This window comes from Eretmochelys imbricata, chromosome 8, assembly GCF_965152235.1.
Source record: "Eretmochelys imbricata isolate rEreImb1 chromosome 8, rEreImb1.hap1, whole genome shotgun sequence".
Taxonomy (NCBI): Eukaryota; Metazoa; Chordata; order Testudines; family Cheloniidae; genus Eretmochelys; species Eretmochelys imbricata.
In genome coordinates this window covers 70,389,149-70,412,593 of record NC_135579.1, presented here as the reverse complement: position 1 = coordinate 70,412,593, position 23,445 = coordinate 70,389,149, and the positions used below count along the sequence as shown (strand labels likewise).

The 23,445-nt window shown below is 39.3% G+C and overlaps 1 protein-coding gene across 1 annotated transcript in view; it reads left to right on the top strand.

Moving 5' to 3' along the window:
• LOC144269525 (putative oxidoreductase ZK1290.5) overlaps positions 1-23,445 on the top strand; it is an 81,960-nt gene that overhangs the window by 10,473 nt on the left and 48,042 nt on the right. Inside the window, 1 exon segment of the mRNA XM_077825280.1 lies at positions 13,345-13,593. Coding sequence (XP_077681406.1) covers positions 13,345-13,593 — 249 coding nt within the window.

The window sequence follows — 23,445 nt, the reverse complement described above, 5'->3', positions numbered from 1 at the left end:
AGTGATCCTCACTTGAATGAAACACAGCACCAGTAAATAGTCAGTTTCCATTGCCCAAGATTAGTTAAGTCCAAAAAGTAAACAATTAACATTAATAATGAAAAGTAAATTTAGATTTTTAAAACAATCACTTTTCATAATTAAAAATGTTATTAATATAGATAAAGACATTTTAAATATGTGATTTTTAACCTAACAGTGGTAATTTTAACTGAAAGTGGTTTTGTATAATATAAAAATCCAGTTTGTATTTTCTTTCTTTGACAACTTTCTTACATAAAAGAAAAAATATAAAGCAATCTCCAGATGGGCAATGGAGTGGTAAGAATTAAACATAACAACTTTGAAATGAATAGTAAAACAAACCAAGTATATTTAATTTTAGTCGTTCACTGTGCTTTTATGATATAGAAAGATGTTTTAAAATTTCTTGTTTAAAAAAGTGTTTTTCTGCCTGTGACGTTCCCCTGGTATTATCTGGACCGGTGATCTGCTAGGTCATTCCAATCCTCGACTCTGGGAGCCACCTTACCCTGCTCTCCTGTGAGAACCCCCACTCCCAGGCTGTTCACGCATAGCCTCTAGCATGTAAGCCGCTCCCAGTTACATGAGTAAGCACTTTTGGCCAGCCGCTGCTTGGATTGTGCAACTGAATGACACTAGCCAATATCTCTGGTCCGGGACACAACCCTAGGAACCTCCGTCTTGTAGTGTCCAGTTATGCCCGCTGGACGCAGCAAGCTTATATGAGTTCATCAGTTTAACAAAGAAATTGATATGTCCCAGGCTTGTTATCTCAAGGGAGTCTCTGACACACTTCAAACCAAATGCACTGCTTCAGATAGAATAAACAAACAAATTTATTAACTACAAAAACATAGATTTTAAGTGATTATAAATCAAAGCACAACAAGTTGGATTTGGTCAAATGAAATAAAAGCAAAACGCATTCTAAGGTGATCTTAACACTTTCAGTGCCCTTACAAACTTAGATGCTTCTCACCACAGGCTGGCTGGTTGCCCTTCAGCCAGGCTCTCCCCTTTGATCAGCGCTTCAGTCACTTGGTGGTGGTGTCTGTAGATGGAGGTGGAAAAGAGAGTCAGCATGATAAAAGGGAGAGACTTTTGGCATGTTCTTTCTTCCCTGTTGGCTTTGTGCCCCCTCTCCCTCTTTAGGGTAAGGTGAGCATTACTTCATCATTGTCCCAAACTGACCAAGGGAAGGGGGGTGACGCACTCGAGAGTCCTACAGATCCTTTGTTGCTGCCTAGGCCAGTGTCTTTTGTTCCTGTGAGGCTGGGCTGGGTTTGTCCCATACATGCTCTGATGAGGTGTGAACTGCCCCTCTGTTCCTGGAGAGTTTTGCTTGGGCTTTTTTTTAAGCCATGAGGACACATTTTCAGCCTCATAACTATATACACAAAATTACAACCTATAACAACAATGCTCAGTGCATCATGAGCCTTCCAAAGACACCTGACATGACAATATTTGCATTGGATACCACACAATCATATTATAAGGATGAACATGGGGGTGCAGGGTGTTCCTCCGAGGTACAGAACATCTCACTGTCCTGCCCCCTTTTTTCACCTTTTACATATCACGTTTGGAGTGTAGAGCCCCTACTTCCTTCTTTGACAGAGATCCTTGGCAAGTTCTTTGGAAGAGCTGAATAGTGATGTCACATGAGGCTGTAACCTAAGCTGCAGCAGTCCCTCATCTATCTTCTTCCCCCACAACTGAGAGAGAAGGGGTGCTGATTCATAGACTTTCTTCGGGTCCTCTAGTATTCTTGCTAAGGACCTCCAGCAAAGAGAGTGATATGAAGACCTGATTATACAGAACACAGGCAAGAGGAAAAACAGGATAAAAGAGTTATTTGCAAATCATCTTTGAGGTAGTCTTTATACGTTAAAGAAACAGAGAAGAAACTTTTTTTTTTTTTTTGCTGTTCACATTTACTGAAGTTTCATATACAATATGCTCAGTTCCTTATATTCAGTGCATGAAAGGAAGTCCTTTGCATTCTAGTACATAATTATATTCTAAGGCTGTATGTAATAGGAAGTATGAAAAATGTAGTTCATCTTAGAGACATTGAGAATGTATCTTTTCGTTTTCCTATTTGAAACTAAAAACAAAACACATTTAATCAGAAGGGTAACTTATTGTCAAACTTTAATGCTCAGTTTTAGGCCCCAGTGCTGCAAACAGATGTGCTGATGCAGATCTTTGCCCCAAACACAGTAACTCCAGTGGACCTCAGCAGGATTCCACGTGAGTCTAAGAGCCTGCATCACTGCATCAGTTTGCAGATTAGGGTCTCTGCCTTGTTTCAGCAAAGTATTTAAGCACATCCTAACTTTAAGCACACGAGTAGTCTCATTGGCTTCAGGGGCACTACTGTTGTGGTTAAAGTTAGGCACAAGCTTTAGTATCTTGCTGAACTGGGGTCTAAACCAGCAGTAGCTCTCAAGTATACTATGATGATCGTTATTGTACCTATGTTTTCAGCTCCTAAGGTATCTAGATATATTAGCATTGTAGATTTTAACTCTCTTTGTATAAAGATATTTTAAATATTAGTTTTGTAATTATTGACCTCATATTAAATCAACTCTCTTTCCTGCAGCTGTTCAATATTTTTAAAAATATTGCCTTCTTTCCTGTAGCTGCATAACAATAAATGATACATTGAACATTTATGCAAATATTAAATCCATAGTTTATACTGTAAAATGGTTAGTCTCATACAAAGTTTATTTCTGCTGGGAATGTTTGTCCTCAAAGGTAATTATCTCCTTTTGATTGATCACATTTGCCTCATACGTTTATGTGAAATGCCCTCCCCCCTCACCCCCCAAAAGTCACAAGCCTCATTTACTAGGAGAAGGATTCCAAAATCTAATATTGTTGATCAACAGTTAATCTCTTTTAATTTACTTGGTAACAGCTTATATAAGTGCATACAAGATCTTCATCAGAGTAATACAGGTTGATTTACTAAAAGCCTAAAATAAGGTATCCGAGGGAAAAAAAAACCTTAATATTATTTGTGTTCAGTTTACTTACTGTTAATTTATACTTTTTGCCAGTGTGCTGCACATATCATCCTTATGAGTTATGAAGTTAAAGTTTCATCAAGGTATAAGCAGCACTGGAAGTAATTTCAATTGAGTTAACAAAAGGAATAAAATGAAAATCATTTAAAACTGGCTCACACCAGCAATTCTTCGTGCACTATTAACAGCTAAGATCTAGTCACAAAACATTATTCCTAGAAGAAAAGGTTTAGTGAACCCTAGAAATTGGATTTGATTTATGCCAGAAAATCTGCCTTTTCACTGCTTGAGATTTCTATGGAAGAAAGCCACAGTCTTTTACCAAATGGTTTCTAAGGAAACATCTTATAGCAGAGCATCTGAAAACAATTTGGTTGTTAATGAGAAATAGTTCTCATGATGGTGGGAAAGTGTTGAGTGAAAGAAAAGGCTGCAAGATTTGGCAGTCTGTCCATAAAGGCATTTAAATAAATGTGTGCGGCAGTTCATCTTATGAAATTTCTACATGGATTACACATTCATAGCCTGCCTTTCAAATGTCCAGGTCTGATTTCAGAGCTGTTCTTCTATATAGATAAACTCTACAAAGAGGTTATGAGCAATAGGAAGAAACATTTGTATATGAAAGCTGGATACTTCAAATAGCATATCAGAGCCCATGTCACCCTGCAGCAAAAGTCTTTGCTTGCTCTGGATCACACTGTGACTTTTAAAAACAGAACTGCGTTAGTGGTTTGGTGGTTGCTGAGTAGCGTCCAGTGACAGTGAGTGAAGGCATTCTTCCTGAAGAATGCTGAGGCATGCGGGGCCTCTATGGTTGCTATGGGGAGTACTCACAGAAGTGGCTTTTATATGTTCTTTTCGAAAGTCCTGATTAGAGAAATGCTAGCTGATGTGCAGAGATGGGCTGAATCTTGTAGAAGAACATCTGAGGGCAAATCTTCACTACAGCGCTGCGTTGGTGCAGCTGCACCAATGCAGCTATGCCGTTATAGCACATCTGGTGAAGATGCGCTATGCCAATGGGAAAGTGCTCTCCTGTCAGCATAATTACTCCACCTCCCCAAGAGGCAGAAGCTATGTTGGCAGGAGAGCATCTCCCGCCGACATAGCGCCAGTGGGGACAGCGCTTAACTCGATGTAACTTGTGTCACTCAGGTGGATGTCTTTTTCACACCCCTGAATGATGTAAGTTACATCTTAAGCAGTAGTGTAGACCAGCCTTCAGAGTCCTTATCCTACCCTGCCAGCCACGTCCTGGGGTCTAGAGTGCCTCTGTCAACAATGGCTCCCCCTGCCCCCATCCCTTTGCCCCATTGCTCTCCGGAAGCATAAACAGCAGCTTTCTGGCTTTCCCCAGCATGGATTCACAAAAAGTGGGAAAAGGGTCTTTCCTTCTCCCGCATTATCACAGCTAGAATCAAACTGTTTTTTGCCTTTCAGTGGCTGAGTGGAGTTGTAGAGACGCCCTGTTGCTTCCTTTTATTCCTCCTCATATTCCTCTACCATTTTATTTTAACTTGGGCTCCAGAGGAGGAAAACATTCTAGAATACATCTATGCACTCAACAGTAAATTAAATCCTGCAAACAGAACTGGAAAAAAAAAATAGATTTTCATGTAAAATTCCTCCTCAAGTTCTCCCAGAGGTGAAAGAAAGTTCAGGTTGGACTCTCTAGTTACATTTTACATATTTCTTCATTGTTCCTTAGGAGAAATATTTTTCTCTCAAGAGTTTTAGATTAAAAAAAGGTTGGCTTCCAACAAGACCACAACTATCCTTGGAAATGGTATTGAAAACCATTTTTATTAAACCATTTTCATTACCACTTCAGGGGGAATCATTGCTGAAAACCATTGTGAGCAAAGGCTTGGTGTGCTTGGCTGAAATCCCACTCCATCTTCAGTAGGGCAGGATTTCCCCGTAGTGTAGACAAGACTTTAAACAACAGCCAGGCTGTAACAGCAGTTTTTTATGTTGGGAAGTTTGGAATATCTATGCCCACCAACTGAAAATAATATTTATTTTAAACAAGAGCACAGCAGGAGTTTGCCAGGTTCAGGCCCTTAATAAGGTAAAGTCCACTTGAGGAGCTTCACATAAACATTGATACTGTGCTGATTTTCAAATTAAATGTGTGTGTGGGAAGAGAAGGAAAAACAAGTGGGGGAGATCTAGCTGCGCTTCCCTGAAATATTATTGAAAAAGATGCAGCCTCAATGCCAAAAATCCTCTCCCCAGTGGATTTTATCCTTATCTTAAGTGGAACAATGTAGATTTTCCATGTTGTTTGCGTAAATGCATGGATTGGGTATAGATGAGGCAGTGCCCGTTGTCTCTATGGATAAAAGCTGCTGTTTGCAGCACCTCTTCTTTTTTTTTATTTTCTGCCATTTTCTGTCCTGTTTGCCTACTCTGCTCTCTTTTTCCTCTTCTTGTCTCTCCTTTTTCTGATTCTCTCCTCCCGCCTACCTAGTTTCTGACTTCTCAATCTTCTTCCTGCACTGCCCCTTCCAATCTGCTAATGACACCAGCCATAGATACCCTGACTGTCCATTTCTCCCACAAGTCACCATGTGCCTTTATCTACACAGCTCTCTACATGTGGAATACCCTACCAACTGGGATATACCAAACCACTGCATTCTCTTCATTCAGAACCCTCCTTAAGATTAATATCTTTCACAGTGGCCACAAGAAGTGAGTAAGGAATAATAATTACAATAAAAAAGATGTAATTGGCCATTTGAGATGTGTCCCTGCCTAACTTAAAGTAACTTCAAGATCTTATTGTTGTAACCCTTGGCTTTCCTCTCCTTACTCCTTTACTACCTTTTACCTCCACCCTTCACACAGAGAGGAGAAAGGAAGGGAGGCAAGCCCCATTAATGGGATTTGGGAATGAGAGCATATCATCACTTTTATTGCAGGTTGAAGAATGCATTGGTATCTTAGAGCTCTATCCTCACAAAAGGGAACTTCCTGCTCAGGAAAAAAAAAATGGACTGTAGTTCTGCTGTGCCTGAGTATACCTCTGATAACTTAACATCTGTGTGGGCTGTGCACTTTTTTTCTTTTAATTGATTTACTTCTGCAGGGTTGGCCAAAGCATTGTCCATATAACACAATCTGACCAGTGTCTTTCCTCATTTATAATATAGAGTTTGTGGCATATAGAGACTGTACACTAAAGCCGGTTTGGAAATGAGGGGGGAAATATGAAAATGATCTAAAATTTGTTTCTGTTTTTTTGTTGAAATGTCCCTACCAGTTCTACTACAGCCTTATCATTTCTCTGGGTTGCACTTCTCTATTAAAGAAGAGAGGAGCTGTAGTTCTCCATTATATGTATGTTAGATGCTGCTCTTGGATTTCTGGCAAGTTGTCAATGTATTCCTCACTTGAGCAAAATCTAGATTTATTTGGAACATATATTGAGCCCTAAAATGAGATTAATATATAAATATTGTGTGAAAATTATACAGAGTGACAATTTCATAACAAAATGAAACTTTCAGAGTCCAGCTGGTACATATGAAATCTCTGTGCTGTTCCAAAGTAGATAAGACACAATGAACTACTTATGCTGGGATGCTAAATACAGCTTTCATAGTAAGTGACCCTGTTAAATTGAAACATAAACCATCTTATAGCGATAAGAGTGTTTGTGGTTTGTACTGCAATAGGTGTAGAAAGTTAACATGAGACTGGCTCTGTGATAGCATCTTTAGTTACACTTTTAAAACTTTGTTACATTATGTTAAAAGTAATGCAAAAATAGACATATCACTGTTTAATTTTAATGCAGTTTGATGTAATAAGAATGTTCTGGTTGAGTAATTAATCAGATACCAGATCAGATAATGTCAGATAAATTAGCATGCTCATGGGCTCTACATATGCTTTTCTTTCCCATGGTCAGTGTCATGTAAAGACTTACACATGTACGTAGACCCATTGACTTCAAATACGTAAAGTTAGTAAAACAAGAGTACAGTGGAGAATCAGACCCTATTATTTTAGATATTACAAGGTTATAAATTAATATGAAATGGGGTCATTTTTCATATTAGCACACACAGCTTTAGGATCTAGCTCTCCAAGGAAAAAGAGTAGTGCCTGGTACTCCTTTACATTACTATTGACCCAAAGCATCTCTAGCAAAATATCTACAACTTCCAGTGAAGGAGGAGAGAGAAGGGTAAGGGAGCTGCTTGGTAGACCTGCTGAGATTTGATCAAACTCTGAGGGGGAAGGGGGTGGAGGTTACTTATTTTTTGCTCTTTAGCATGTTATCCCTCTCATAATTGCTCTTCAGCCTTTACCAACGACATTATAAAAATAGTTCCTCTGGCCACCTGAACTTTGGTGTAGTTGGATTCTTGTGCGGCACTGTTTGTGGAGTGCCAGAAGCAAGGGCTCGACTGAACAGATTTTAATGATTGAATTGCTAATATCAAATTGCATGAAAACCCATGCGTGTGGTTTCTTTAAGTGAGGCAAACTTGTCTGGTGTTGTCTCTTAATCAGATATAATTAATTCATATATTGGGTTGATCAGAGGACTCTAAAGCAAAAATGCATTGACAGCAAAGAGGTTCTTGGGTGAAGAAGAGGTAGAATGATTGTCTAGTCTTGCAGATTATTATTTTAAACTTGTTTTGCATCAATTAATTTTCTTTTTAAAAATAAAGGCCACATTTTTTCTTGAAATACATACATGCAGCTCAGTGGGAATTAGTTATAAATTTGAAACAAAAGTTAGCCCCAAATGCTCCATAAAGAAATTACTTTAAAGAACCATAGAACCGTAGGGTTAGAAGGGACCAAAAGGCTCATCTAGTCTAATCCCCTGCCAAGATGCAGGATTTGTTGTGTCTAAACCATCTGGCCTCCTTTTGAAAACCTCCAGCAAAAAAGTTTCCACAACCTCCCAAGGCAATCTGTTCCATTGTCCTACTGTTCTTGCGGTTAGGATGTTTTTCCTGAGATTTAATCTAAAGCTGCTTTACTGTAGTTTGAACCCATTGCCTCTTGTCTTGCCCTCTGTGGCAAAAGAGAACAACTTTTCTTCATCTTTTTTATGGCAGCCTTTCAAGTATCTGAAGACTTCTATGATATTCCCTCTTAATATCCTCTTTTCCAAACTAAAGCATACCCAGTTCCTTCAGCCTTTGCTCATATGGCTTGCATTCCATCCCTTTAATCATCTTTGTTGCTAGCCTCTGGATCCTTCCAGTTTCTCCACATCCTTTCTATACATTGGTGACCAATATTGGATGCAGTACGTCAGCTGAGGCCTGACCAGTGCCAAGTAGAGCAGTACTATCACCTCCTGTGATTTGCATGTTACGTCTCTGTTAATGCAACCTAAAATTGTATTTGCATTTTTTTGCAACAGCGTTGCATTGCTGACTCATGTTGAGGTTGTGATCCACCACAACTCCCAGATCCTTCTCAGCAGTGCTGCTGCCAAGCCGCTTCCCCCCCCCCCATTCTATATTTGTGCATTTGGTTTTTCTTCCCTACGTATAGCATCTTACTTTTGAATTTCATTTAATTGTTTAGCCCAGTCCTCTAATTTATCAAGATCCCTCTGAATTTTTGCTTTATCCTCCAAAGTATTGGCAACCCCCCACTAGCTTTGTGTCATCTGCAAACTTGATCAGTGTGGTCTCTATTCCTATATCTGGGTAGTAAATAAAGATGTTAAACAACACCAGACCCAGATAGTACATTCAAATAATGGTAAAAGTCGGTCTTAACAATAAAAATAAATAAAAAACCCCAACCAACCAAAAATAAAGAAAAAATAAGTTCAGAGTTAAGGTTATATCCTTAACTCATCTTTGTACCCTTCTGAATTAAAGCACATATGGTACTGCAACAGTATGAATAATGTGAGAAGCCTGCACTTCATAGAATCCCTAGTGTGAGTAGCATTATTAGTTCTGTAATTCCTGGTTTTCATGATTTCAGTTGTTCATAGTATTTACTACTCTCTCTAATTGTTGAGGGACTTTTTAAATTTACTGTAGCTATATGATATGGCTAATTTTAATTTACAGATATTCAGAGAATTCCTCCCTATTGTCTGTTAATTTTATCTGAACATATTACACACTCCATCATTAGAAGAGAAACAATTACAAACTGAAATTTCCAAAATTCCCCATCATAAGAGGGTTAAAAAAAGTAAAAGTTTGTGTGTCCTAAATGTTCTTACTGGAATCCATTATGCATGAAAAGGGTTTGAGCCCATGTGCAAGACCTCTGAATGAACTTCATTCATTCCGTACTTGGAAATGTCTGTTCAACCACAGACACAATAGTTACAACCTAATTTCTTTGATGTCAGGAGTAGCTTATTAAAAGTGTAGAGATCATTATTTAAAAGTGTAGTAACTTTTCTGTGGTAGTTATATAATTTTACATTCCTTTAACATCTTATGGTGTAATTATATAAGGATATTTTATTTAAATGGTTAAAGTGCGGTAATATATATTCATTTTACATTTTTAAACAGTTAATATGAAGCTTTTGCAACATCTAGTATATGAACATAATTTATTTTAGCTTTGTGAATTTTAATGTGAAACAAATATATGCATGCTCATTTCTTGATCTTCTGTGAACACTCTCATATTATTCATATTTACTGCCAGTGTTTAAATCACCCCCCCCATGTTTTTCCCCACTTTTAAAATATTAAAACTTTATTTCATATTTGAAGAAGTAAAAGATTTGCTGTGCTACAATACAGTATTATCCATTCATTAGGCCTGATTATGATTTTACTTGAACTGAAGTCAGTGGTGTTACATCAGGTTAAACCCGTTTTGTTTAAAATTGGCATGGTGTAATGGGAGAGATTAGATAGCTACAGTATCATGACCTTCATTCTGAGATAGTGATTGGACATACTGTGACAAGAATTTAGGAGAATCTAGCTTGCTTTATTCATGCAACATAGGAATTCCCTAAACTCCCTCATTCCAACACCAATTGTTTAAAACAGTGATTCCCAACGTATTTACCATTGTGGGCTGCATATGCTGTTCTCTGTGTGTTATGTGGGCCGCATGAGGATGTCACGTGGGCCCCATCTGTATGCTGATTGGGCTGCAAGCAGCCCTTGGGCCAGGGGTTGACAAGCACTGGGGTTCAGAAAGTTCCAAGAGGCAGAGTCCCGTGGACCAGGGTGGGCAGTGACTCCCACTTTTGCTCCTATCCAGGAACAGTAGACACTAGGGTGAGGGTAGAAAAAGCACTGTTATTTTATATATTTCCCTTAATTCTCCCTTGTGATAACCCAAGTAATGATATATACCGGGGTGGGCAAACTTTTTGGCCTGAGCGCCACATCTGGATATGGAATTGTATGGCGAGCCATGAATGCTCAGAAAATTGGGGTTGGGGTGCGGGAGTGGGTGAGAGCTCTGGTTGGGGATGCGGACTCCGGGGTCGGGCCAGAAATGAAGAGCTCAGGGTACGGGAGGAGGGTGGGTGGTGGTGGGGGGTTGAGGGCTCCGGCTGGGGGTGCAGGCTCTGAGGTGGGGCTGAGGATGAGGAGTTTGGGGTGTAGGAGGGTGTTCTGGGCTGGGACTGAGGGGTTCGGAGGGTGGGAGGGGGATCAGGGCTGGGGCAGGGTTGCGGAAAGTGATGCAGGCTCCGGCTGGGGGTGTGGGCTCTGGGGTGGGGCTGGGGATGAGCTGTTTGGGATGCAGGAGAGTGCTCTAGACTTGGATTGAGGGGTTTTGAGAGCGAGAAGGGGATCAGGGCTGGGGCAGGGGGTTGGGGCATGAGAAGAGGCTCAGGGGTGCAGGCTCTGGGCAGCACTTACCTCAAGCGGCTCCCGGAAGCAGCGGCCTGTCCCTGCTATGGCTCCTACGTGGAGGCGCAATCAGGCAGCTCTGCATACTGCCCCATCCGCAGGCACCACCCCTGCAGCTCCCATTGGAGCGCCAGAGAGGGGCCATGCTGCTGCTTCCGAGAGTGGTCCCTGGCCCTGCTCCCCAGCTGGAGCACTGGAGGGGGGCAAGCCCCAGACCCTGCTTCCCAGCTGGGTTTCGAGGGCCAGCTTAAAACAGCTGGCGGGCTGTAGTTTGCCCACCCCGATATACACAGTATACTCATCTGGTAAAGGTGTGGATCTTTGTGTTCAGAGTAGAATGAAGCAGGTTTGGAGGGTGGAGAAAACCAGCAGGGGATACGTCACTTGAATAATATTCTTCTGCAACCGGAGTCCTTTATCCCTTTTAGGTTCAACAGTGACCTGGTTATCATTTAGGGCCTGATACTGCAATTTGTATTTTTCAGGCAGACTGCTGTGCCCCTGGAGAGCCCCAATGAGGAGCCTTAATGCAGATGCAGCAATCTTCCTGCCCACTGTCAGTTGCAGGACTAGGGTCTTTGGTAGCAGCCATAGTCTTAGAAACTTACTTTTATGAGTGGACTGAGCATGTCCCCAAACAGAGATTGTGGAAAATATTGCTGTTGGGAAACAACTGTGAAGGGGTGGGTGGCCCTTAGCAGGAAAAACTACTAATAGGAAGATAGAAGATAAAAAAAACCCCTCCTCACACTCACAAACACTCTTTATCTAATAGACCTTCTGCCAGTGGCTTTTCCTGCTAAGTAGTTTCATCCTTCCATCCCCTTGCCATGTAAAATACATTTATTTAGTACATCCAGTGAATGCCTAGGTAGTGCTAATTACATTGTCTGATCATTTAAACCCCATTTATGTCCATTTTCTATCCCAGGGGTTCTCAACCTTTTTGTTGCTGAGGCCCCACTCAACATGCTGTAAAAACGCCCTCGCCTGGCAGGGGAATTGGGGTAGTGGTGCAGGGATCAGGCCAGGGGGGCACCCTTGGGCATAGGAATAGTTTTACTTCTATTTGGGGGGGGGCAAGGGCTGGCAGGACTTGAGCCAGCTCCGCACAGGACCGTCCAGGGAGGAAGCGCCACCTCCACTCCCTGACTCACTCAGGAGGCCACCCAGCCTGTTTGGGCTGTGGGGAAATGCAACCAAAATATATAACTCCAAGGGGGGGACTCAGTTCAAAAAGTGTGAAAACTGCTCAGAGTGCAGGGGGTAGCTAGGGGTTGTGTGAAGTGAGGGGAGTAGCTCAGGGTGCAGGGAGGGGGTAGCTAGGGGCTGTGTGCAGGCAGGGGGGTAGCTCAGGGTGCAGGCAAGCGGTAGGTAGGGGTGTGTGCGGGCAGGGGGGTAGCTAGGGGCTGTGTATGGGCGGGATGGCCTCCCAGTGCAGCTCCCAGCTTCAGCAGTGGGGAGGAGAGGGGGTGCTGGGGCTCCCGCCTTCAGCCCCCTGCTGCTCCTGGCTTGGGCGGCGGGGGGAGGGAGTTTGACGGTTTCAGCCCCATGTCGCTCTCGGCTTCAGGGGTTGGGGTGGGGGAGGCACTGGCTTCAGCCCTGTGCCGCTCCTGGCTTCAGCACTGGGACTCAGGGTACTGGGTTTCAGCCGCGGAGCTCCACGGCCCCCCTGAAAGGGCTTGCGGACCCCCCAGGGGGCCATGGACTACCAATTGAACACTGTGCTATCCCATCTGTAACCTACACTACTGTTTCTGTTCAATGAATTTGGCTGGGAAATTTATATGGGAATTACACTGTTTACGCTGGAGATTAATATAGCCCTTTATGTAGTATTGTAGTATAATATTTACCTGGGGCTCCATGGAATTTGATGGAGTAAAGACGTCAGGATTTGTCTCTTACACAGCAAATTGCTGAATCTAACTCATTCTTTTTAAGAAGTGACATACTGATACTTTCATTTTTTACTTTAATATTTAATTAATATTTTCACCATATAAATATTTATATTACACCCCACATGGCAAATGAATGTGGTTTATTTGCCATACTGTATATAACTGGTCTCTGTCCTTCTCTAAGGATACTGGTTTCAGAAGTAACTAATTATAGTAGTGTATGCTCATAGGTCATGCAATCCTATAGCCCTGATTCTGATCTCACTTTTTTACAGTTGTACGCTGCTGAAATGCCAATATTCTCAGCAGAGTTGCTCCTGATTTACACCAATGTTGAGATCAGAATTAGACTCTGTGTTCTCCTAGGGTTTGTATTTTTTTTTAGTATACTCTCTTGTTCAATTCCCATTTCTTTTGTATAATTATTTGAGGACTCAATATGTTAATTGTCACAACAGCAAAAATTGCACACTGAAAAATCGGACAAAATTCTGTTTATCACTAAGTAATAACAATTCATGCCTATTAACATTTGCTTAGGTACATCCCATCAAGGTGGATATTCCCATGATGCTGTGGTGTATGCACTACAAAAGTGTCGCATTCGTCATATTGATACAGCAAAAAGATACGGCTGTGAATCTCTCCTTCAGAAAGCTATCAAAGAAAGTGATGTGAAGCGAGAGGACCTCTGGATAACTACCAAACTCTGGCATACCGACTATGGCTATGAAAACACAAAACAAGCCTGCCTGGAATCATGCAAAAGACTTGGTGTTCAGTACCTCGGTATGACATTTTTATGTTGTTGATATACTGTGCCTCCCATGTGAGAGTTGGGGAAGATAAATAAATTCTAGGATGGACTTCATAACAGAGAGAAGACCACAGGTGCCAAATTCTTCTCTTCGTTATATGTCTGAAAACCTCTTGTCCCAACTGATCTTCATGAGGGTTGCATGTATGTAACTGAGGGCACAGAATATGGCCCTAGAATTGTAGCTGTTGCAAGATCTCTTTTAAATTGTCTAGAATGAATTTTCTAAAATTACGTTTAATCGTTAAATCAAGTTGGGGATCAGCTATACAACAGTTCAGGTGTTTTGGTTAAGGAAACAAAGATTGCTGTATAAACTTTAAAATAAGGTCACTCTTAAAGTGTTGGTTGCTTGCATGGTGTATGATAATTTCTGCAATGTCCAATTTGAAAATATGGGGTCACCTTTGAAAATGTCACCCTTTAAACTTTCTCTAAAATTATGAATATGTTTTAAAAGATTTGTCTAGCTTGCTTGCTATCTGATGCCATAAACTTTGGGTACAATTTTCAAAAGCGCTCAAGTGACTTAGACATCTAAGTCCCATTGAAAATCAATGAAATTTAGGTACTTTTGAAAATTTTATCCTAGTGATGTACCTACAGTATAGTATATCATAATTAGGAAAACTGACATGGCTGCCACCAGAGTTCATGACATAGAATATTATCTGAGGCAAGAAGAAGCTGTAGAGGGGACACTAGTTAGTTGCCCATTATCTTTAGATAGCAATAGGGGGATGTCATAGAAATGCAAATGGAGAGTATTTTAAAAGCTTTTGGGGGGTTGGAGGGCACTTTCTCTTTCCTAGCTGAAAGGAGGAAAAGAAAGGGGAGAGGAAATGAAAAATAGCAATCTAAAATTATCTTATTGTAGAAGCTTAGACCAAAATGTCAGTGTTGACTGCCAAAGAAAATAAATGTAACGGTCAAACTTATCAGTGGTGGCACTGAAAACCTTCCCTTTGCTCCTCTTCCGCTTCCTGCACCAGCACCAATAAATAAACTGTAAGGCAGAAACAAACAGCTTTTGTAAAAAAAAAAAAAAAAAAATACACACAAAGGTTTTGTGGAATATCCTACTGAGTGCTGGGCTTAGGGTTTTTCCCCTGAGTGTGTTGTAAGGTGAACAAAAAGAAAATCCAAATAATTTATCAAAGCTACCATAGTGTATGCATTAAAAGATTGTGGCATATGTCTATGCAAACATGGTGTGCTCCAGTTCTGTTAGCTGTGCAAATGTATCCATCAGTGGTTTCCTACAGACTAATGTGAAATGTTCTAAAGCCACTTCCATACTTCTATGCAGTACAGATACTGATCACTGGAAGGATGCTCTCATAAATAAGGAACTGCAGTCCATGACTTTGTACTTTCTGTCTAAATTAAGAAGGAACATATTTTCTTCATCACTGTTCTCCCTTTAGTAGCTCTTCATGTTTTGTATTTCGTCTCTTGTTATTCTGCTTGCTGTGGCACTGGTGCTGAATGCTGATGAGCGAAAACTTGATCCAACTCCAGAAAATAATTTTTAGATCATTTGTTTGAATACTGCAAACTTTTGTATCCTTTTTGGGTACTAAATTGATAAGACTGAGAACTTGTACAAATAATCAGCAGATACATTATTTTTTGGTTTGCTGATCCAGGAATGGTTGCATTGAAAAAAAGCTTATTTTCAGGTGGCAGAAGTATTTTAGATGCTGTTACCATCTAGTTCTTGGAATGGCATGAGAGAAAGAGAGCGAGTGAGATAGCTTGTGTTTGTTAGATATGTTCAAATCTTTTCATTCGGGAGCCTCATGGCTGAGTCTCCTCTTGTTAACATCATGTTCATACTAGTGTAATTTCATTGACATCTCGTGAGATATTGATTTGCTCTTGTGTAAATGAGGTATGGAGCAGGTCTTTTACTTTTAAGATTGTGACATTTAGCTACAGCCTTCCTTTGAGGGCAGGAGAAAGCCAGACCTCCCTTGTGCTGCACAGGAAGTATTCTACCTCAGAGAGGCAACTGTCTCCCAGAGTCCCCCACTGTGCACAGGAGCACACACACTGCTGCACTACTTTAAGGGGTGAAGCATACTCCCTTTGCATGGTGAGCCATCTCTGCTGACAGTTGACTAGCCATAGCTCCAGCCATAGTTCCACCTCTCCCTGCCAGGAGAGTACCCCAGGAGAGTAACTGGAAAGAACAGAGACTGCAGTTCCTATCCCTTAAGTGTGTTGTGTACCCACCTAAAAGCCAGGCAGAATCTAGCTGATATAAGTTCTCTCTTTTCAGTTTGCTCTTTTCAGTTACATAGTCATAACTCAGGCTGGTCATTTTGTTAATAGATTCCATGGTTTTTTGCAGTTTAAATTTAAAAAATTATGGCTATTCCTTCAGAGACATTTTAACTTTCATTTTAAAAGGGACCTGACCTTTAGAAAAGTTGAACATTCACAAATCCTATTAGAGTCAATAGGAGTTGAAAATCAGGCCTTATGATTATAGTCCTTACGGTTGTGAAGATAGCCTTCTAAACACTAACCTAGTCAAAACGGACGCTGCACTATCTCTCTCTGTCTTATCAACAAATAATGCTTCTGCAGAAGGTTCCTTTTTTAATAAGATGCATTTAGAAATTACGATAATTCTGTAACACCATATAATGCAGGAACGTGTAACATTCCTTAGGAAAACAAGACCTGTTAGATTATTAATACAATTCTCATAAAAAAAGTTAAGTGTATTATGGTTCTTTCTTATTTGAATGGTTTATTATAACTTTAGTAAATTTTTAAATTAAAGCACTTAATACGTTTGACAAAGTGTATGCCCTGGCTTTTGAGGGTGGGCAGACGCAGATAAAATTATGAGCTACTGTGTTTTTGTCATGGCAAATCTGTGATTATTTCACATTTATTAGCTGGAATAAATTTGGATTGAATTCCCATTATTCCAATTTACTTCTGTTTCTAGGGTGCTTTGATGGACTTTGAGGCAAAAAATATCATCAGGAGCATCTTCTGGCATAAAATTACAAGTTTTTTGACAGTGCAAAAGTATGAAATCTTCTGAGAATACATTTCCCCCCCCAAACTTGAAACTTCTCACAAATCCTATGAATGTAACAACAATGCAGAGACCTACATAAAGGAATGTAGTTAAAAGCTAGTAGACTTAAAATTAGATATATCAGCTCTATTTTCATTCATGAGCATGCACCTTATTTTATGTCAGCCTTCCACAGACCAGTCTTCTCCATTCTTATGAACAGGCAGGGTATGAAAATATATGATGAAAAAAGTTCTGGTGATGATAAGGCAATGTGTGTCCAAGCTTATTTAGGAAAGCAAATTGTTTTTGTTATGAGCATCTCTGATACAGTTGCTGAAACCCAGCAATTCTTCTGTGAGAGAAGGATATATGGAATAAGGAGCAGGGTAAAATACTAAATGAAATTTTCTTGATTGTATTAGAATATAATAACAAGAATTCTTTTCTTCTAATAGTTTCTATAAAAGATACATGGATGATGCAATAAGATGGAAGATACTTAAACAATGCCTTTGTTTTTACAATTTATATTTTTATATTATAGCGCAAATCTGACTAATATGACTGAAAATTGAAAAGACACTAAAGCCCCAGAAACTTTAACCACTTGGAACTCCTGATTCCATCCAAAGCCCCATTGACTTCAGTGTTCATGGATTTTATTTTAATTAGTGGATTATATATCCATGAGAAGCTAGAAATGTGTATTATTTATGGGCAGTGGTTAAAACAAATATTCCATTGCTTGCATTTTCTAAATGTGGTCCTTGCTCTTTCCATTTAAGATTAGTGTCTGGCATCCATGATAAACCAGTATGGAATAGCAGCAAATCTTATAGGTTTGGCAATAAGAGAACACATTCCTTTGGATTTGGACACAGCCCCCCAAATAATTTATTTTTGAGTATGGTTTGTGCGTTACTGAATTCATAAACTATTTTGTTTTCCTCATGTCTGTTGAACCTCAGATTCTAGTTAGCTGTATGCTTTTTATTGGGTTGAGAATTCAAGTGGAATCACAAACTTTAGTTCCACTAACAAGCATGCTACTGACTTTTAACTGTGTAGAACTAGGCCTGCATTTTGAATGAAGATGAGCTTTTTCTGGGTTTTGTTGTCTCTGGACGCGACTACAACTAAGAAATAATGACCCACCAAATGACTTAAGTATCGCAATCTAAAAATACTCCATACACTGATTTTTATTAGGGTTACCTACAGTGCCATATTTTGATATTCCAGCCTCAGGGTCATATTTACTGCAGCATTATTCCAGATTGATTGCCTTTAAAGGGTGCTTGAAACAAATTTCATAGCCAAAGCGTCTTGTGTTTAACAGTAGTTAATGGTGGTTAATGACTTTGATTTCTTCCTTGATGCAAAAAGTTATTTCTTTTATATACAGCTAGGAATCATAGCAACTATTACTTAATTCTGCATTTAAGTGACATACATTAATAAATTAATTTGGATTTTCTAAGCAAGCGTTTTTGAAAACGAATTAGCTAGTGATTCCATTCGCACTATTGGCCAGGAAGCAGAATTCAGTCTTCAACACTGTTGCTTTATTCAGAAATATTAGAAATGATGTTGTCTCCTGCTTTTTTAACAGACTGTGTTTTAACATTGCTACTTGTACTATTACTTAATTTACAGCTAACTAGTAAATGGCCACTCACAATTTACAAAACATTTTGGTCATGGGAGCTCTTCTCAAAATGTGCCAGTCCAGTGGACCAAGAGTATTTTGTTGTATTATTTAATACTAATTTCCTACCATAAATTTGTTAAATTAATAATGTTTGTGTTCATGTAATCCTCAAAGGAGAAAAACATTTGGGTAAATCAAAGTGTGTGTGTTATGTGTATTGTGACAAAGCTCCGTCCTTGTCTCCATGAGTCCCGCGTTTCCTGGCGGATTGCGCTAGCCTCAGAGGCTCACTGTGACCCTCCACATAGCCCTTCTCTCTCTAGAGGTAAGGGTCACAGCCTACTGAGCCATTTTCACCATAAGCCAGCAAGGGAGGTGAGGAGAAGATACTCTCCCTTGCACAGTCTCTGTTGTCTCCCAGTCTTAGTGATTAATTGGGGTGCAAGCAGGGGAGCCCGGGCCCACCCTCTACTCCGGGCTCCAGCCCAGAGAACCTAATAGTATCAGCTATGGTAGCTGACCTTTTAGAAACAGGATGCATACAATTTCCTGGGCCACTTCCCCACAGCAGGCCACACTTCCTCTAGATCCACTTCACCCTTACCTCAGGGCCTCCTTTCTTGTGCGTGGTATGGTTTGTACTGCTCAGTCTCTCCAACAGTGCGACTTCCTCCTACAGCTCCTGACGGGCACATCCACCTGACTAACTGGAAGGCTTTTAACTAGTTTCAGCCAGCCCCGATTGGCTTCAGGTGTCCCAGTCAACCTAGATGTACTCCCTGCCTTCTGGAAAGATCTTAATTGGCCCCAGGTTTCTTAATTGACCTGGAGTAGCTGCCATTTGCTTCTCCTGGTAACAGGGATTTGTTTAGCCTGTGACTAATGTATCTGTCTCCCATTACTTTACTATAGTCATCTGGCCATGCCCTGTCACAGTATATACACTTGGTAGTGTGTGTATATATATTATGACAACATCATATATACATTATATATAAAAAGCAGGAGACAACATCATATATATACACACATGCAAACACATGTACATACTAGAGCTGTCAATTAATCGCACTTAACTCACGTGATTAACTCAAAAAATTAATTGCGATTAAAAAAATTAACCACGATGAATTGCACTGTTAAATAACAGAATACCATCTGAAATTTATTAAATATTTTTGGATGTTTTTCTATATTTTCAAGTATATTGATATCTATTACAACACAGAATACAAAGTCTACAGTGCTTAATTTATATAATATTTGATTACAAATATTTGCACTGTAAAAATGATAAAAGAAATAGTATTTTTTTAATTTACCTCATACAGATACTGTAGTGCAATCTCTTTATCATGAAAGTGTAATTTACAAATGTAGATTTTTTTTGTTACTGCAGTCAAAAACAAAACAATGTAAAACTTTAGAGCCTAAAGTCCACTCAGTCCTACTTCTTGTTCAGCCAATCGCTAAGACAAACAAGTTTGTTTACATTTACAGGATATAATGCTGCCTGCTTCTTACTTACAATGTCACCTGAAAGTGAGAACAGGCATTCGCATGGCACTTTTATAGCCGGCTTTACGTGTTTACGTGCCAGATATGCTAAACATTTGTATGCCCCTGCATGCTTCGGCCACCATTCCAGAGGACATGCTTCAATGCTGATGATGCTTGTTAAAAAAAATGATATATTAATTAAATTTGTGACTGAACTCCTTGTCTCCCATTCTGTTTTACCCGCATTGTGCCATATATTTCATGTGTTAGCAGTCTCGGATGATGACTCAGCACCTGTTGGTTTAAGAATACTTTCACAGTGGATTTGCAAAACGCAAAGAAGGTACCAATGTGAGATTTCAAAAGACAGCTACATCACTCCACCCAAGGTTTAAGAATCTGAAGTGCCTTCCAAAATCTGAGAGGGACAAGGTGTGGAGCATGTTTTCAGAAGTCTTAAAAGAGCAACACTCCGATGCAGAAACTACAGAACCCGAACAACCAAAAAAGAATATTAACCTTCTGCTGGTGGTATCTGACTCAGATGATGAAAATGAACATGCATCCGTCCGCTCTGCTTTGGATCATTATTGAGCAGAACTCATCAGCTTGGATGCATGTCCTCTGGAATGGCGGTTGAAGCATGAAGGGACATATGAATCTTTAGTGCATCTGGCACATAAATGTCTTGCAGCGCTGGTTACAACAGTGCCATGCGAATGCCTGTTCTCACTTTCAGATGACATTGTAAACAAGAAGTGGGCAGCATTATCTCCTGCAAATTGTAACCAAACTTGTTTGTCTAAGTGATTGGCTGAAGTAGGACTGAGTGGATTTGTAGGCTTTAAAGTTTTACATTGTTTTATTTTTGAGTGCAGTTAGTTTTTTGTACATAATTCTACATTTGTAAATTCAACTTTCATGATAAAGAGACTGCACTACAGTACTTGTATGAGGTGAATTGAAAAATATTATTTCTTTTGGTTTTTATAGTGCAAATATTTGTAATCAAACATAAATATAAAGTGAGCACTGTATATACTTTGTATTCTGTTGTAATTGAAATCAATATATTTGCAAATGTAGAAAACATCCAAAAATATTTAAATAAATGGTATTCTATTATTGTTTAACAGTGCAATTAATTGACATTATGTTTTTAATGTTTTAACGTTTTAATGTTTCTCGATTAATCGAGATTAATTTTTTTAATCGCTTGACAGCCCTAATACATACACATAGTAAATGAAATTTCAGGATTTGATCTCTTTTCAAGTGCTCAGCATTCACAATGATTATGCCATAAACCATAATCAGATCTCCATTTCAATGACTAATAAAGAAATATAACCACTGAATAAACTGTAAAAGATGAAACTGGAGTGGCAGCACCACCGCTCTTTGAAAGGGTACAGTATGCACTTCCCTCCCTCCAGCTCAGTTCTGTTCTCTGGTATAGCGAGTGCAATCCACCTTTGAGATGTCAAGCATTGTCAAAGGCACCAGCCTAGAAGGGTTCTTGCACTTGGTGGGGATATTCATCCCAGAGCACAGGGTACCAGTTAATCTCTTGTGGCCAGATCCAGGCCCTATTGATTTTTGCCATTGACTTCCTTAGGATCAGAATTGCCCCTTAAATAGAGCATACGCTTTTGTATGAGTGCTCTGCTTTGGGATGAATTTTATCCTAGGAGAGAAAGGGCGTCAAGGGCTGGTTCCTGTACAAGGACAGAAGGAGAGTTCAGAAGACTACTTATTTGCTTCACCACCCTTTGTATACCATCATGTAAGTAGCCACAATCTGCCTTTTAAAGTATATTTCAAACATTTCAGTATGGTACAGTCTTTCATAGATTTTTTTCTCAACATCTAAGTACCTTTTGATATTTTGCTTTTTAAAATAAGCTTGCTGTGATTGCATTTACTTTATCATAGAGGCTGAAATTCACTTAAGTGCAGAGGGTTTAATTGATCATCTCTGAACTTGATCATCTCTGAACTGAAGTAAATTTCACAAAGAATTTGCAAACTAAGAAAATCTGCAAGTGGTATTGCTTTATCATGCCAACTCTAAACTCATTTTAAGTTCACCTATGACTTTCTGAACTATATTTAAATAAAATCATGATACGATATAGACATCACAGGTGTGGAAACATCACTCTTCTAAAACAAAAGATTCCTGAAAGACAGCTAATCCCATTTGTATCAGAAGAAGTCTTTGAGACACTAACACAAGGAAGGATAAATGTACTGCATTTCTGAGATCTACAGGGCCAGAGGTCTTACAGTTCTCAAAGCTGTTAAAAGTCATTCTTCTCTGGGTGTTGCAATTTCTCGGGCTGAATACAAAGCATCTTTGTATGTGGAACAGCTATTTTCATGAACATTTACAGACTGTGGTGCACAGCTGGATATTTAGGCTTTTGCAAGAATACTGTTGCAGTTAGTAGTTATATTGAGCTTTCCCTGCATACTTTTTTTGGCATTGCCAAGCAGTCCTGATTATTCTGTATTGGAGAACATAGCAATTAAAGATGTGTAATTTCCTTCTTTCAGATGAGGTCAGCCTCTAACTGTACTAATAACTTGTCCCTGTTCAGTTGTGGCAATTGTCTTGTATATTTAAATTAAAGATTTTATTTACTGATCTTAAATTCCTTTTCTAACTTTGGGAATAAATGTATAAAAAGAGCAAAGAACTAATAGCATTATCCCTGAATGGGGGATAGATCCCAGTTCTTCAAATCCTTACATATAGTCCTTACTCACATGCACAGTCTTATTTGAAAGCCTATTGGACTACTCACCTCAGTAGGAATTTGAAGTATTGGCTCATGGTTTTGTATGCAGCTTTCCCTACATACATCTGCCAATGCATCTTAGTCCTAATATGCAAAACCCTATGTTATTCTAGTCATGTACCTATCAGGAGGAGACACATATTTTGATAATTTTGCTAGGTTGTGTACAAATGAAGACCAGGATGAAAACATCAAACTTATTTTTATTTGTCCCCTTAAATCAAGCTTTGAATTATCTTGCCTAGAAATGAAAGACTAATGTACCAACTCAGTGTGCCAGCTATCCTCAATACTTTGGCTGAAGTTTTAAGAGATTAAAAAAAAAAAATAGGCCAAAGGAGTCCTGTTTCCACAAACAGTTATTGTAAGTGATTGTTGTGGTGTATTCTGAAAAATACTTTCACTGTGAAGAATTACAATTTCTATTCCTTCATCTAGGCTAGATAGAAACTAGCAGCAAGAGACATCTATTTTAAACACAAAGAATATCTGTGGTTATGAATGACACACACTTAAGCCAATCACTTGTTTCCTTTTCCTGTTTGTGTCTTAGACTAGAATAGTGATACTCAGTGGTTCAGGAGCCAAATTAGAGATCAACATTACCCAAAAGAGCCACAGTAGTGTGACTTCATTGTTTAATTTACTATAATATTCATATTTAAACAGTATGACGGGGAATATTTAATTTATATATATATATATAATTACCATAGCAAATAAGTTAACTTAATGCAAGTTGATAACTTAATTGGTTAATAACATAGAAAAGCATCCGGATTGGTTAATAATTTAATAATTAAATCACACTGTGTTTTAATATCAT